Source organism: Leuciscus leuciscus (genome assembly GCF_965113295.1).
Source record: "Leuciscus leuciscus genome assembly, chromosome: 3".
In the NCBI taxonomy this organism is placed as follows: Eukaryota; Metazoa; Chordata; class Actinopteri; order Cypriniformes; family Leuciscidae; genus Leuciscus; species Leuciscus leuciscus.
This window is the reverse complement of record NC_138727.1, coordinates 60234591-60249104: the sequence shown is the minus strand read 5'-3', so window position 1 is coordinate 60249104 and position 14514 is coordinate 60234591. Positions and strand designations below refer to the sequence as shown.

General features: G+C 41.9%; 1 protein-coding gene across 1 annotated transcript; it reads right to left on the bottom strand.

Annotated features, from left to right (window-relative positions):
- Window positions 1–588: 588 nt before the first annotated feature.
- Window positions 589–14339, bottom strand: LOC309493676 (polymeric immunoglobulin receptor-like). Its single transcript, XM_082162866.1, has 9 exons — window positions 14115–14339; window positions 13734–14027; window positions 13238–13555; window positions 12849–13163; window positions 12456–12767; window positions 12056–12373; window positions 11704–11979; window positions 2817–2912; window positions 589–1119 (listed from the first exon to the last, which is right to left on the bottom strand). Exons 1-9 carry the CDS (start codon window positions 14155–14157, stop codon window positions 935–937), a joined length of 2157 nt encoding a protein of 718 aa, XP_082018992.1. The 5' UTR covers window positions 14158–14339; the 3' UTR covers window positions 589–934.
- Between the last annotated feature and the right edge of the window lie 175 nt (window positions 14340–14514).

The window sequence follows — 14514 nt, the reverse complement described above, 5'->3', positions numbered from 1 at the left end:
CTCCAAACTAGGCGCTGTCTTGCTCTCTCTCCCTCGCACATATTAATCAAAATAAATCGACACGGTGGTAAAAGGTCGGAAGACCAAAGTTTCATGTGTAAATACAGTAAAACACCATTGCGATACATCCATATGAAGACGTTGTTCTGCAGCTTCGTCGTCTTCATTTTCATCTCGCTCCGGCTCCGACTCTGGCTCGAACATGTAAGGCTGGATGGACAAGTCTTCCGTTGTTGACATTTTGTTAATAACGTGTGAATAAAAAGTTTCTGTGCCGCTAGATAATCGTATCTCTGCTATCAAACTACAAAAATGGCCGAACGGGGTGGAGTTGAACCGAGTGTCACCTCTGCAACCTGGAGAGGGGGCGGGGAATGAAAAGTCTCATTTGCATTTAAAGAGACCGCACCAAAACGAGTTGCTCTCAGACGCACATCAGAAAAGGGGTAGAAAAGGGGCCTGTGGAGCTATAATAATGAGGAATTCAGACCCAAGCATTGCAGTTCCGCTTTATATAGACCACACATGTATGATTTATATGTAAAAAGGAACGATTTAAAAGCATGATATGTCTCCTTTAAATGTACGCGTCTCTGCATTTGGAGTGGAAACTTCACAGTATTTTATAGAAGTGTCACTTGGGTGTTGTATTTCCTGTTTTATTCACACCCTCAGATAAACTGAGATGACAAACTCTTTACACACACTAATAAACCTCTGACACAACTGCTATTTTAAACATGTGAAAGAAGAAACATGAGCAATAGAAACTTTAAAGTGTGTCATGATTCAACAGACTGAACTGAACAACCGTGATCAATAAAACACGTCTTTAACACTAATTTATGGATTATAAAGAGAATTGTATCAATGAATTGTAAACATCAGCAATACTGGTGTAATGTGTGCTGATCTGTGATCTGTTATAAGTGAGTTAGTTGAGTCTCATGCGGTGATTGACCATGGCGTAATCAGAGTAAAGCTCGTTCTTACTGGCAGTGACTGAAGCTTCACTGAGAGACTCTTCATGCTTCTGGAAACTGACAGATGCGTACAGGAGCTCATCAGAGAGGATTGTGGGTAGTTCATCATGACTGTTAATCTGAGCTGATCCAGGATCTGTGAGACAATCACGTCTGCTGTCTGCACATGATGACTGAACATGAAAAATAGAGAGGAAAAAGTACATTAAAAGGACAAAACACAATATATATATATATATATATATATATATATATATATACACACTAGGGCTGTCCCCGACTATGGATTTTCATAGTCGAATCAGAATCGTCATGTCTTGCCTATAGTCGACTAATAGTCGAATCATGTGTATGGGGGTGGGGCTGGGGGCGGGGCTTTAACGTTTCAAAGCCGCGATGTACAGAAAATCACACAAAGATATATAAGAAAATGTATAAAAACATTTTTGATCAATAAAACTAAGAAATAACATAAATAACTCCAGAAAGGCCACACTGCAGATTTGCATTTCACATGCAAATCAAATTAAATCGGCTAAATTACCTGTGCGAGCAGGCCAGCCTACAGCACAACATCGATGCACCGAAAAAATAAACAATTAATTTACTAAATTAAGAACAGAATATACCTTTCTAATAAATAAAAATGCAAAACGAAATAAATCAGAATCAAGTCACAGGATGAGGAGCAAATGTGTGCAAAATGCCTAAAGTGCAGGGGAACATATATTCAAAACACAAGCCACAAATAGTTAGATTAGATAACCCTGACAGATTAATAAATAAAATAAAAATAAAGAAATTATTAAAATAACGATAGTAGCCAGAATTTTCAACTTTGTCTTTTTAACTGCAGAAACAATAAATGCTAAACTGGAGAGGCAGTCTTTTTAGCTAAAAATGTTCACAGCATCCAAAAATAAAATTAGAACCGGCTGAAAAGTTTTGAAATCACTTGTACCTGATCGAGAGAACAAATCCTGAACGTCTTTCTATCTGTCTGTCCGTTGGAGTCTTTTCAAAATGTGCGCGCGGATAAAATACATTCTAACGTGAAACCCAGTCTATGCGTGAAACTTGTTAACGTTGGCCGGCAGAAGTGCGATCATGGTTTTCCTGATGCTAAATCCAGCCTTGGAGAATATCCTTTCTGATGGTGTACATCCACACTTTAGATTTTCTTATCCCAGACATTGTTAAAGATTTAAATCCTTGCCGCCAAGACGCTCCTCTGTCGGTCACGGATTGAAAGTGAAACTTAAATCTGTCACGGGGTGTTTGGATTTATTCACGCACGTTAAAAAATATTTATTAAAAGCTTCTTTCTTTGCACATTTTTATATAGGCCTACAGCATTATCATAATAGGCTGAATATTAACGTATTGACATAAAAGCTAGTTCTATGTGAAATCAGACATTGAGCACCCTCATATAGCCAAAGTGGCATGATCCTCGTTTCATAACACCTCTGCGAAGATTCGACCGTGAGATCGGTAGTCGAATCAGGCTCCTCCTATCGAAGCATCGAATCTTCGACTATTCGGGGTCACCCCTAATACACACACACACACACACACACACACACACACACTGTGACTCACCAATGTATTTTGCTCCCTCTTTCTCTTTTTTGATGTGGAGGCTCTTCCTAATTACCCAAAACAAAATGAATCAATTAGTAAAACATAGACCAACTAGATCAAACTGGATACGAACAGCAGCATCTGAGACAGAAACTCATTGAGATTTTACTGTTGCTCATTGAAGCAGAACAGAGAAACTCAAATAACTTTAATTATTAATTTGTTTCAACAGATAATAAATGATCAAACCTCGTCTCTTGTGTCTTAATTTACACACAGTCAGAGTGAATCCACCAATCAGCAGCAGAATCACACACACACAAATAATGATGATCATGGAGAAATCTGAAAATAAAACACACAAACACAGTGCTTATAAGAGAACAACTAAGAGATACACGTTTTACACGTGCACGTCGTTTTATAATCTTTTTTTTATAAAAATAATCCTCATAATAATATTAATAATAATACATCACACTTGTATAGCGCTTTTCTGGACACTCAAAGATGCTTCACATGGGGAATAAAACAAAACAAAACAAAACAAAACAAAAGGGGTTCTAAGGAAAAGCTAGTTTGAACAGGTGGGTTTTGAGTACTGATTTGAAGTTTGGTAGTGAGTCGGAGTTTCTAATGGATGTAGGGAGTGAGTTCCAGAGGGTGGGGGCAGCGATAGCGAAGGCTCGATCCCCCAAGGTCCGGCGGTTAGTGCGGAAGATCGGGGTAAGGCGGTTGGTGCCAGCTGAGCGGAGGTGGCGGGTGGGTTGGTGCTGTTCCAGGAGCTCAGTGAGATAGGGCGGGGCCAGGTTATGGAGGGACGTGTAGGTGAGGAGGAGGAGCTTATATTGAATGCGATAATGAACAGGTAGCCAATGGAGCTGCTGGAGAACAGGGGTGATGTGTTCTCGGGACCGGGTGTGGGTGAGGAGGCGGGCGGCTGAGTTCTGGATGTATTGCAGTTTTTGTAGTTGATTGGTAGGAAGTCCATAGAGAAGGCTATTGCAGTAGTCAAGTCTTGAAGTTATGAATGCGTGAATGAGGATTGCAGTAGTCAAGTCTTGAAGTTATGAATGCGTGAATGAGGATTTCAGCTGTTGACAGGGTAAGGGAGGGGTGAAAGCGGGCAATGTTGCGGAGGTGGAAGAAGGATAGTTTAGTGATATGGTTGATGTGTGTTCGGTATGAGAGGGTGGAGTCCATTATGATACCAAGGTTTCGGACAGAGAGGGAGGGGGTGACATTATGTCCGTCGATAAGGAGAGTAAAGTTCTGAAAAGAAGAGAGGAGAGATTTTGGGCCGGTGATAAGGAGTTCTGTTTTATTGCTGTTGAGTTTAAGAGAGTTATTGTCCATCCAGGTTTTAATTTCAGAAATGCAATTGGTGATGGTGGAGAGGATAGCCGGGGTGATGGATTTGGTGGACATGTAGAGTTGGGTATCATCGGCGTAGCAGTGAAAATGGAGTCCATGGTGGCGGATGATCTGACCGAGGGGAAGCATGTAGATGGTGAAGAGGAGTGGGCCGAGCACGGAACCTTGGGGGACACCATGGGTGACAGGGGAGGTGTGGGAGTTGCAGTTGTTAACAGAGACAAAAGCCGCGTTTCCACCGAAATTACCCGGAACAATTTGTCCCAGGAACTTTTTTCAGAGGAACTTTTTTTGCCCCAGACCGGTTGCTTTCTGCGTTTACACCGCGGTCTAAAGTACCGGGAAGGTAAACTGCGCGCAACTGCTCCTCCCAGTCTGCGACGGACAGTAATCAGTTTTGAGCGCCACATTTATAATAAGTATGGAGGAGATTCAAACTGTGCTGCAGTTATGTATTGGTTTACTAACGAGGTAATTAACAAAACAAAATAGACGAGCACTGATACTAAAGCGTGTTCAGAAAGCTCGTATGCGTATACAATTAGACAACGTATGTTATCAGTTATTGTGAGATGCCTGGGACGAACGCGCAAAAATTTCCTCTTTCGCAAATACGCTTAAAAAAAGCCTGAACCCTGTCTATCAATCATAAATAGTGACAGTCTTGTAAATAGTTGTTTGTTACTAACCTCAAGCGCTATTTCAATCCTGTTATAGTAAATTTGTAACATGGTTTGGATCGATCAATAGATGACAATGTGTAAACATAATGACTTAATAATAAAAGCTGTGGCAGAAAAGAGACGAGCACTGATAAAGTGTGTTCAGTAAGCTCGTAATGCTAACGTTAGATATAAAATTTGTATGTTATCAGCTATTGCGGACATTGACCGTGAGATGGCTGGGACGAAGGCACAGAAAGTTTCCTCTTCCACAAATACCCTTAATAAAGCCTGAAACTCGTAGCCAGTCCACCAGTTTTTTTATTAAATTCCATATTTGCAGACAGTCAACTCTTACTGTACACATCGAGTACCAGCCCAAAGTTCCTAGTTCCTGGGGAAAGTTCCTGCGGTGGAAACGCGGCTAAAGTGGTGACGGTCATAGAGATTGGAGGTGAGTCAGAGAAGTGCTGTGCCAGAGATGCCAAGAGATTTAAGACGATGGAGGAGAACAGTATGGTCTATTGTATCAAATGCAGCGGAGAGGTCGAGGAGAAGGAGAATGGATATGGAACCAGAGTCGGCAGCAATGAGGAGATCATTTGTGACTTTAAGAAGTGCTGTTTCTGTGCTGTGGTGTGGACGGAATCCGGATTGAAATGTTTCGAAGAGTTGAGAGGAGTGGAGATGTTGGTGGAGTTGTGTGTTGACGGTGCGTTCCAGAATTTTTTTAAGTAACGGGAGATTGGAGATGGGTCTGAATTTGTCCAGATTGTCAGGGTTGAGGCCAGGTTTTTTCAGGAGGGGTGTGATGGACGCAAGTTTTAGGGATGGAACAGATCCAGACGTAAGGGAAGTGTTGATGATGATGGTGATGAGAGGGATGATGATTTGTTGACAGGTTTTGAAGAGGGGAGAAGGGATCGGGTCAAGCTGGCAGTTGGATAATTTCATGGTTGAGAGGAGTTTGGAGGTGTCAGAGGGAGACAGAGGAGAGAAGGAGGAAAAGCTGTGGTGTGTGAGCGGAGTTAGTTGATATTCAGAAGGAGGAGAAGCGGAGGAAGCGGATGCAAGTGAACAGTGTATGGTATGGATTTTTGTATGGTAGGATGACAGGAAGTTATTGCATTTGTCTGTAGTGAATGTGGAGGTTATATTGTCCTTGGGTTTGGTCAGTTTTGCAAATGTGGAGAATAGGGTGCGGGAGTCGGAAGAATTTGAGTGGATGAGTTGTGAGTAGAAGTTGGACCGGGCAGTTTTGAGAGCAAAATTGTATGTGGTTATGGCGTGTTTGTAGGCTTGGGCATGGACAGTGAGACTGGATTTTTTATGGATCCTTTCAAGTTGTCTTTTTTGTCTTTTGAGAATGTGAAGATCTGGGGTGTACCAAGGTGCAGAGGTGGAGAAGGAGACTGAGGCAGTTTTAAGGGAGGCTATTTGGTTGAGGCAGGTGGAGAGTGTGTGGTTGTAGAAGTTGACTAGATCAGAGGCAATCGGATCAGAGGGAAGCGAAGAAGTAGAGATGGCATGGGATAAGGAGGAGGTGAGAGAGATGGTACTAATGGATTTCAGGTTTCGAAATGTAATTGTTCTTTTGTGTTTGACGGTAGGAGGGTGATGGCCAAATTGTTAAGAAATTGCGAGGTCGGTCAATGAAAGGTTATGTATGATGAGGGAGGGTGTGGAACAGACCAGGTCCAGGATATGTCCATGATTATGTGTAGGTGAAGTGACATGCTGGGTGAGGTTGAGGCAGTTTAAAATGTCCAAAAAGTCAGATGTGAATTTTGCTGCCGGAGAGTCGATATGAATGTTGAAGTCACCAATGAGGAGAACGGACGGAGAAATAGAGGACAGCTGAGTTACGAAGTCAGTGAAATCAGAAAGAAATGATGGGCAAGTTTTGGGAGGGCGGTAGATGACTGCAGCAGTGAGTGATTGGGAACCAGGAAGTCTGAAAGCCAAGTGTTCAAATGAGGATACAACTGGGATGGGGATGGGGCGGATGGAGATATTGCTGCGGTGAATGACTGCGATGCCACCTCCTCGCCGGTCCAGACGGGGGTTGTCGATGAAGGAGTATCCAGGTGGGGTGGTCTGATTTAATGCAATGTAATCCATGGGTTTGTGCCAGGTTTCAGTAAGACAGAGAAAATCCAGTTTATTGTCAATAATGAATTCACAGAGGAGCAAGCTTTTATTGTTAAGTGATCTTGTATTGAATAGCGCTGTCTTAAGAGGCTTTTGTTGTGAAATCCAAGTGGCGGAGGTTGAGACGGGCAGGAGGTTAGATGAAGTCAAGTGAAGAGTGCGTGGATGACGTATGCGGATGTTGTTGTTGCGCCAGTGTCCAGGCGGGAGTGAACTACGGCCGGACCAGAAAGATGGAATACTGTTTTCGGCACTGAAATAGTAGAGAAGATTGCGACGGGAGCCTCGGTGGATATAAGGGCAACAACGGAGAAGACAGTGTTGTTGCAGAGTAGAGGTGATGTCCAGTGAGGGAGGTGCGCGGTGGTTGAATCTGAGAAGCTGCAAGGACGTGTATCGAAGCGCCATGGTCAGAGCCGTAGATGACAAGAGCCGCAGAGAGGCCAGCAGGAAGGTCATAAACAGTAGCCGCATAGCTGACAGGCTGCTCCGGAGTGCAGGGCGGCCAGTAACCGGGCTGTAATCCACTGCTCGAGCAGAACACAGCGGGGATGGGCCGAAGGCAACCCCGGGAGCTAGCTTGTTGGTGGTCACAGCAGAGTCACAACGTGACAGGCAGCAGATGCGGCGACCAGGCAAAGACACAGTCCAGATCTTGAGGCAGGAACAGATACCACCGGTACCAAACAAAGTCAGTAGGTAAAACCGTTTAGTTGCAAACAAACTTTTTCGTCCGGTGTGAGAAGCGGCAGCCAAAACGCGCCAGCGTCCTCTCACTTCCCATGCACACTCCAGTGGGCTTCATCACCTTATTCATCCTGGACTATCTTTTTATTACTTTGTTGACTCCCTCGATTGCAAAATAATCTACAGGATCACTCCTCTCCTCAATTTATTGGATTATTACAGCCAACCATCTGGCCAGTAACAGCCATCAACTACCTAGCTCAGCTGACTAGCCGCAACCGCGCACATTACAGCACCCCGTAGTAGCAGGTAGCAACAGAGTTAGGCCTACCTCGGCCTGGTCGGCTGGCTGGCAGGCGTCCTCACTCCCCAGCGCTGTCCTCTCGGAGCTCTCTCGGAGCTCCGCAGGCCCATCGCGAGTGCCCCGCCGATAGGATTCCACAACGACGCTTTCAGTGTGCCTTTCCGACGTGATGTTCACCCTTGAAACTGATCTTTTGGCCAGCTGTCGGGACTAGCTGCCTGGATTAGCGGGTCCACACTAGCAACATTATGTTGTTGGATGTGATACCCGCTTGGACTATCTGGCAGGATTTGGAACTTCCTTCTCCTTTCTCTCTAACGTTACTGTTTGGATTTTTGACACTATGAACATTTTCCTCTGATTTTGTGAATCGAATTTGAGAACCCCGATCACCAATATACCGTAAGGACACGTTACTACTCAGCATCTCTGTTGTTATCTGTGCGCGGGCTTATTTTATTTTTTACTTATTTAATGTTATGTGCATTTCATGTCAACATGTTTTGCTTATTGTTACTTGAGTTAGTTTTTATTGTCCAATTGCAACATAGACCAGACAGTCATGATAGCTCAGACACCCACTTTAACCCTCCCCCACTTTCGCCGAGACCTTTACTGGTCCAACTGGTTTATACAACTCCCCTAGAGATGCAATCTGTTTCTTTGTCACTCTACACATAGGTTAATCCACCTTTCTAGAAACAAGTCCCTGACTGTAGCCACCTGTTATAGACCCCCATCTGCACCTAGTTGTGCCCTAGACAACCTATGTGAACTGATTGCTCCCTATTTATCTTTTACTTCTTTATTTACTTCTGGGCGACTTAAACTGGGACATGCTTAATGCTTCATCCAATTTACTTTCCAAACTTGATGCCCTCAATCTCACGCAAATCATTAACGAACCCACTAGATACAACTTAAAATCCGCAAATAAGGGCACCCTCATAGATATTGCCCTAACTAATATGCCCACTAAATACATCTCTGGTGTCTTTAGCCAAGATATCAGTGATCACTGCATAATTGCATGTGTCCGTAATGGGTCTGCAATCAAAAGGCCTCCTCTTATCATTAACAAACGCTCTCTAAAACATTTCTTCAAACAGGCCTTTTTATCTGATCTAGCCCAGGTACCGTGGAAGGATATCGACCTTATCCCTACAGTTGAGGATGCTTGGTCATTCTTTAAAAGTGCCTTTTTAGCTGTTCTAAATAAGCATGCCCCTTACAAAAGGCTCAGAACTAAAAGTAGATACAGCCCGTGGTATACTCCAGAACTCACCGCCCTTAGCCAACATGAGAAAATTCTGTGGCGTATGGCATTAGCGTTGAACAATCCCCGAGACCGGCAACTCTTCAAGGAAGCCAGAAATCGATACACACAGGCGGACAGGAATGCTAAGGCTGGCTTTTTCAAACAGAAATTTGCCATCTGCAAGACTAATTCTAGAAAGTTCTGGGATATAGTAAAAACTATGGAGAATAAGAACACCTCCGTACAGCTACCCACAGCAATAAAACTTGATAATACTATCACCACTGACAAGCCCTCCATGGTTGAGAACTTTAATAAGCATTTTGCCATGGCTGGTCGTGCTTTTCATCTGGCGAACCCGACTCTAATTAACAGCCCCTCACCCTCTGTAGCACTTAGTAAAAACTTTCCACGTTTCTCCTTTGCCCATGTCCAGATAGCCGACGTTCTAAGGGAGTTGCAGCATCTTGACCCCTTCAAATCATCAGGATTAGACAATCTAGACCCTTCCTTCTTAAAGTTGTCTGCGGTAATCATTGATACTCCCATCACCAGTCTTTTGAACCTTTCTCTTAACTCATCAGAGTTACCTAAAGATTGGAAAACTGCTGAGGTAATCCCTTTATTCAAAGGAGGGGATAGTTTAGATCCAAATTGCTATAGACCAATCTCCATCCTCCCCTGCCTTTCAAGGGTCTTCGAAAGAATTATCAATAAACAAATTATTCACCATTTCGAATTGCATCAGAGACTTTCTGAAATGCAATCTGGTTTTCAGATGTGGCACTTTAGCCACACTTAAAGTCACAAATGCCATCATAACTGCTATTGATCAAAGACACTATTGCACAGCAGTCTTTATTGACCTGGCCAAGGCCTTTGACTCTGTCAATCACAACATCTTAATTGATAGATTAAAGAACCTGGGTTTCTCAAATGATTGCCTTGCTTGGTTCACAAATTATTTTTTCTGACAGGTTTCAATGTGTTAAGTCAGTGGGCCTACTTTCCAGTCCTCTTGCTGTCTCCATGGGGGTGCCTCAGGGTTCAATTCTCGGGCCGACTCCATTTTCTGTATATATCAATGACGTCTGGCCCGTCGTTGGACACTGTGTTAAAAAACCTCCAAGAAAGCTTTAATAATATACAACATTCCTTCCGTTCCCTTCAACTGCTTCTAAATTCTAGCAAAACTAAATGTATGCTTTTTAATCGATCTCACACTGCACCTGCCTGCCCAATAAGCATCACCACATTAGATGGGTCTGCTATAGAACAGGTAGACAACTATAAATACTTAGGGGTCTGGTTAGACTCCTCTATCTCTTTCCAGACCCACATTAATCAGCTCCAAAATAAAACTTATTCCGTAATAAAGCCTCTCTCACTTTCCCAGCCAAACTTGCCCTTGTGAAAATGACCATCCTTCCAATTATTGACTTCGGTGATGTTATTTATAGAACTGCTTCAATCTCTCTCCTTAGAAAACTAGATGTTCTATATCATACCGCCATCCGTTTTGTCACCAATGCTCCATATAATACCCACAACTGTAACCTCTATAGTCTAATCGGCTGGCCTTCATTACATACCCGACGTCAAAAACATTGGTATCATCTCATTTACAAATGTCTACTGTGTAAAACCCCACCTTATCTAAGATCATTAATCTCTAGAGCTACCCCCTCTATGAACCTTTGTTCAAGCAGGTATATCACTTTGACTGCTACTAAAGCCCGTACTTCCTTTGGCCGCCTTTCCTTCAAGTTCTCCGCTGCTAATGATTGGAATACACTTCAAAAATCTCTGAAGCTTGAATCCATTGTCCCGTTATCCACCTTCAAATTACTATTAGCGAATCTTTTGTCTGACCATTGTACATGCTAACCCGACTCACACTTCTGCCATTAATATATTTGTACATTCTAATATACCATAGCTGTCTCTGTTTTTGTTTTTTGATATTTTTGTATATTCCCCATCCAGCAATGGTCACTTGCTATTTTGCCATTTGCCACCTTTCATATTGTTCTAAGCATAGTCACTTTGTACCCGACAACATTACCTCCTTATTAGACCTCTACACTTACTTCTACTATTGACTGTATGGCACAGAGCAACGCTACTTTATCTACCAATCATTACCTCAATATATTGACATCTTTTGCACTATTTATATAAATTTGTAAATGTTTGATCTGCTGACCTGCATACTGCATTTCTATGCTTTAAGTGTACTATTTTGTCTTGTAATTACATGTGTAACTTTATGTTCTTTTGTACCTTGACGCTTTTATCTTGGCTAGGTCGCCATTGTAAATGAGAAAGTGTTCTCAATGTGCTTACCTGGTTAAATAAAGGTTAAATAAAAAAAAATAAAAATAATAATGACTGAAGCTGTCAATCACTTCAGTTGCAGCACGATTGTCTACAATACTTTCACAGTCTTCAGACTACAGAGCGTGAACATAAATAAGCACAGGACCTGTTTGAAAGCAGCTGCATATCAGTGGATACTGAATTTAATCCAAATAGTCTTGGCTATTGGATATTTACATATGACGATGCTTTTTCTTAGTGTGTTTTTGTAGTGGCCCCCATTGCCATATCTGTAGATCAAGCTCAATTATTCAAGTGTTAATATATTAACATTTAAATCTGGCGCAAAGACAATGGAGAAATAATAAACTTTAACCTTACCCCTTTTAACAGTGAGAGTGACTTTAGTGATGATGTGAGATCCACACCAGTATATCCCAGAATCCTCTTCTCTCAGATCAGTGATGTTTACAGTAAAGACTCCAGTAGAAGCTTCATCACTGAAAGAGAATCGATCATCTCTGATCGTCTCCAATGAAACTCCATCCTTCACACACATGGAGGGTTCATGTGCTTTGCAGAAGCATTTCTGATGTTCATCATGATGTTTGCACTGGATTGACACGTCGTCTCCTTCATACTTAGTCAAGTTCAGCTCTGGACATATTAGAAATATGAGAACATCAATTCACAGCCATAGTTTCACATATTCAGATGTATAAACCTTCCTCACCCTCGTTCATGATGACGATCAGATGAGTGTAAAGATAATTCACGTCTCTCTCTAATGTCACTGCACACCAGTATTTCCCAGCATCCTCTGCTGTCAGTCCAGTGATGGTCCCAGTGAAGACACTTGCAGTGACGTCATCATTCAGAGTCAATCTGTCAGTCTTGGTCTCTTTCTCTTCTCTCACAGTCTCATTGAGAGTATTTCTATCTCTAGTGGAGCACTTCCCCTTACAGAGAGACTTTGACTTTGATTTATAGATTGAATCATAAGGGCAGAAGATCTCAGCAGATTCTCCTTCACGTCTCACTACTGGAGCCACTGCAAACAAACACAGACATTTAACACACATGATTCTGAATATACTGTATTTACTACAATGAAATAATCTGAATTCACTCACTGAAGAGGTCGAGCTGAATTTTGGTGGTCAGGGAGATGAAAGTCAAATGTGTGTCTCTGGTTTCTGCTCCACACCAGTAAACTCCAGCATCTCTCACACTCACATTACTGATGCTCACTGTAAAAACTCTCTCTTCATTTCTCTCAGATGAAGGACTCATTTCTGTCACTGCAGATGTGCTGATGTTTTGACAGATGTGATCATCATCCTCTTTGCAGAAATGAACTTTATGTTCCTCTGGGATCTGACAGGTGATGTTGACTTCTTCACCAAGATGAGCAGATTCAGTCTTTGTCTTTGGAAATTTTGCACCTATAAACCAGGACAAATTTACATAAAGATCAGAACAAAAACATATAACTTATAAATGATAAAGTATTTCTGGTTCCTCACCGTCTCTGACGTCCAGCTGAAGTTCAGTGAAGCTCTCAGTATAGTGAGACACATTCACTCCACATCTGTATGTTCTTGCATCTGCAGCTTTCAGCTCTCTAAAAAACACCATCAAGACTCCTGCTCTGGTGTCGTCATATAAAGAAACATCTCCATTCTCCATCCATTCATCCTGAACTCCTGGATTCTTCCTCTCTGAACATTCATCTGATTCTTTACAGATGTATTTTGGCTTGGTTTTGTGTTGAGGATGTTCACACTTGATCATCATATGACCTCCTGAGTGGCCAGTCACTCTAGACACGCCCACTTTATCTGTCAATCACAAATATCACTTTTTAATCAATTTTGCCCAAAAATTATATAAACTGAGAGTTTGTTTTACTTACTGATAACATGCAGATGAACAGTATTAATAATAGCGTAACTGTACGAGTGTCTGTAGGCTGAAACTCCACATAAATAAACTCCTCCATCATCTGGAGTCACATCAGTAATTCTCACGGTAATGAGTTTATTATGTCTGTCATCAGAAACACTGAATCTTTCTTTCTTCTTCGAGGTGCTGTAGATCATCTCAATAGAGTCTTTTCCTTCTTTGAATATGATCTTGGGCTCATTAATATGATTCTGTGAATATTCACAGCTGAAGGTTGCAGTTTCTCTAATATTCACCATCACTTTCTTTGACACGTTACAACATGAATCTGTAATTCACATAATAAAGAAATGTATTTTTAGTATATAAAAGTTTTGAAATGACCAGTAACTCAGTATAAAATCACTGACCTTCTTTAATATTCAAAGTCATATCGATGTATATATATTTCACATATAAATGACCAGTAGTTACTAAACAACGACTCTGATCCTAAAATGACTGACCTTCTTCCACATTCAAAGTCATATCAATGGACCATTTGCCATGAACACCAATCTGGTAAATTCCAGCATCTTGTGTGATCAGATCTCTAATGTAAATCACGAGGCTTCCATGATCACTGCAAAATAAAGTGAATCTTCCTTCATTAATCCACTGATCATGTTTTCTATGAGTTATTATTGCTGTACTCTGTAGCTTTTGCATGCTTTTAGTATTGTTTTTGTGCCAAGGCTTCCATGACCCAACAAGAAGACTTCCTCCAGAATATCCAGTGACACTGACACATCTCACTGCACCTGTCAATCAGATTGATACTGTGATCAGAAACCTCATGAACAGAAAACAGCATCATTACTGCAGTGATGAAAGAGAAAAGCTCTGACCTGAGATCAGGGAGAAAGTGAAGAAGATGAGGAGGATCTTCATTGTGAGTTGAGTTCAGTCTTCTTTATGCTGAATGTTCTCTGTGTGAATCTCTCTGTCTCTACATCTGTCTGCTTTAGTTCCTTCCTCTTTCTTCAGCTCTTTATCAGTAATGATCAGCTTTACTGGCTCCTCCCACCATCAGCACTGACTGAATATTACATTAATCACACTGAAAGAGCGCCACCTAGTGGAGGTTACAGTGTCTGATACTGAGAGCTCATACAGGCTTCATCTTCTCTACAGAAGGATGAATGACACTGAAGATAATTCATAAGCATTAATGAAATCTTCCTCTAGAGGGCGACAGTTTAATCTACATCAGTGGTTCTCAACTCCAGTCCTCGGGACCCACTGCTC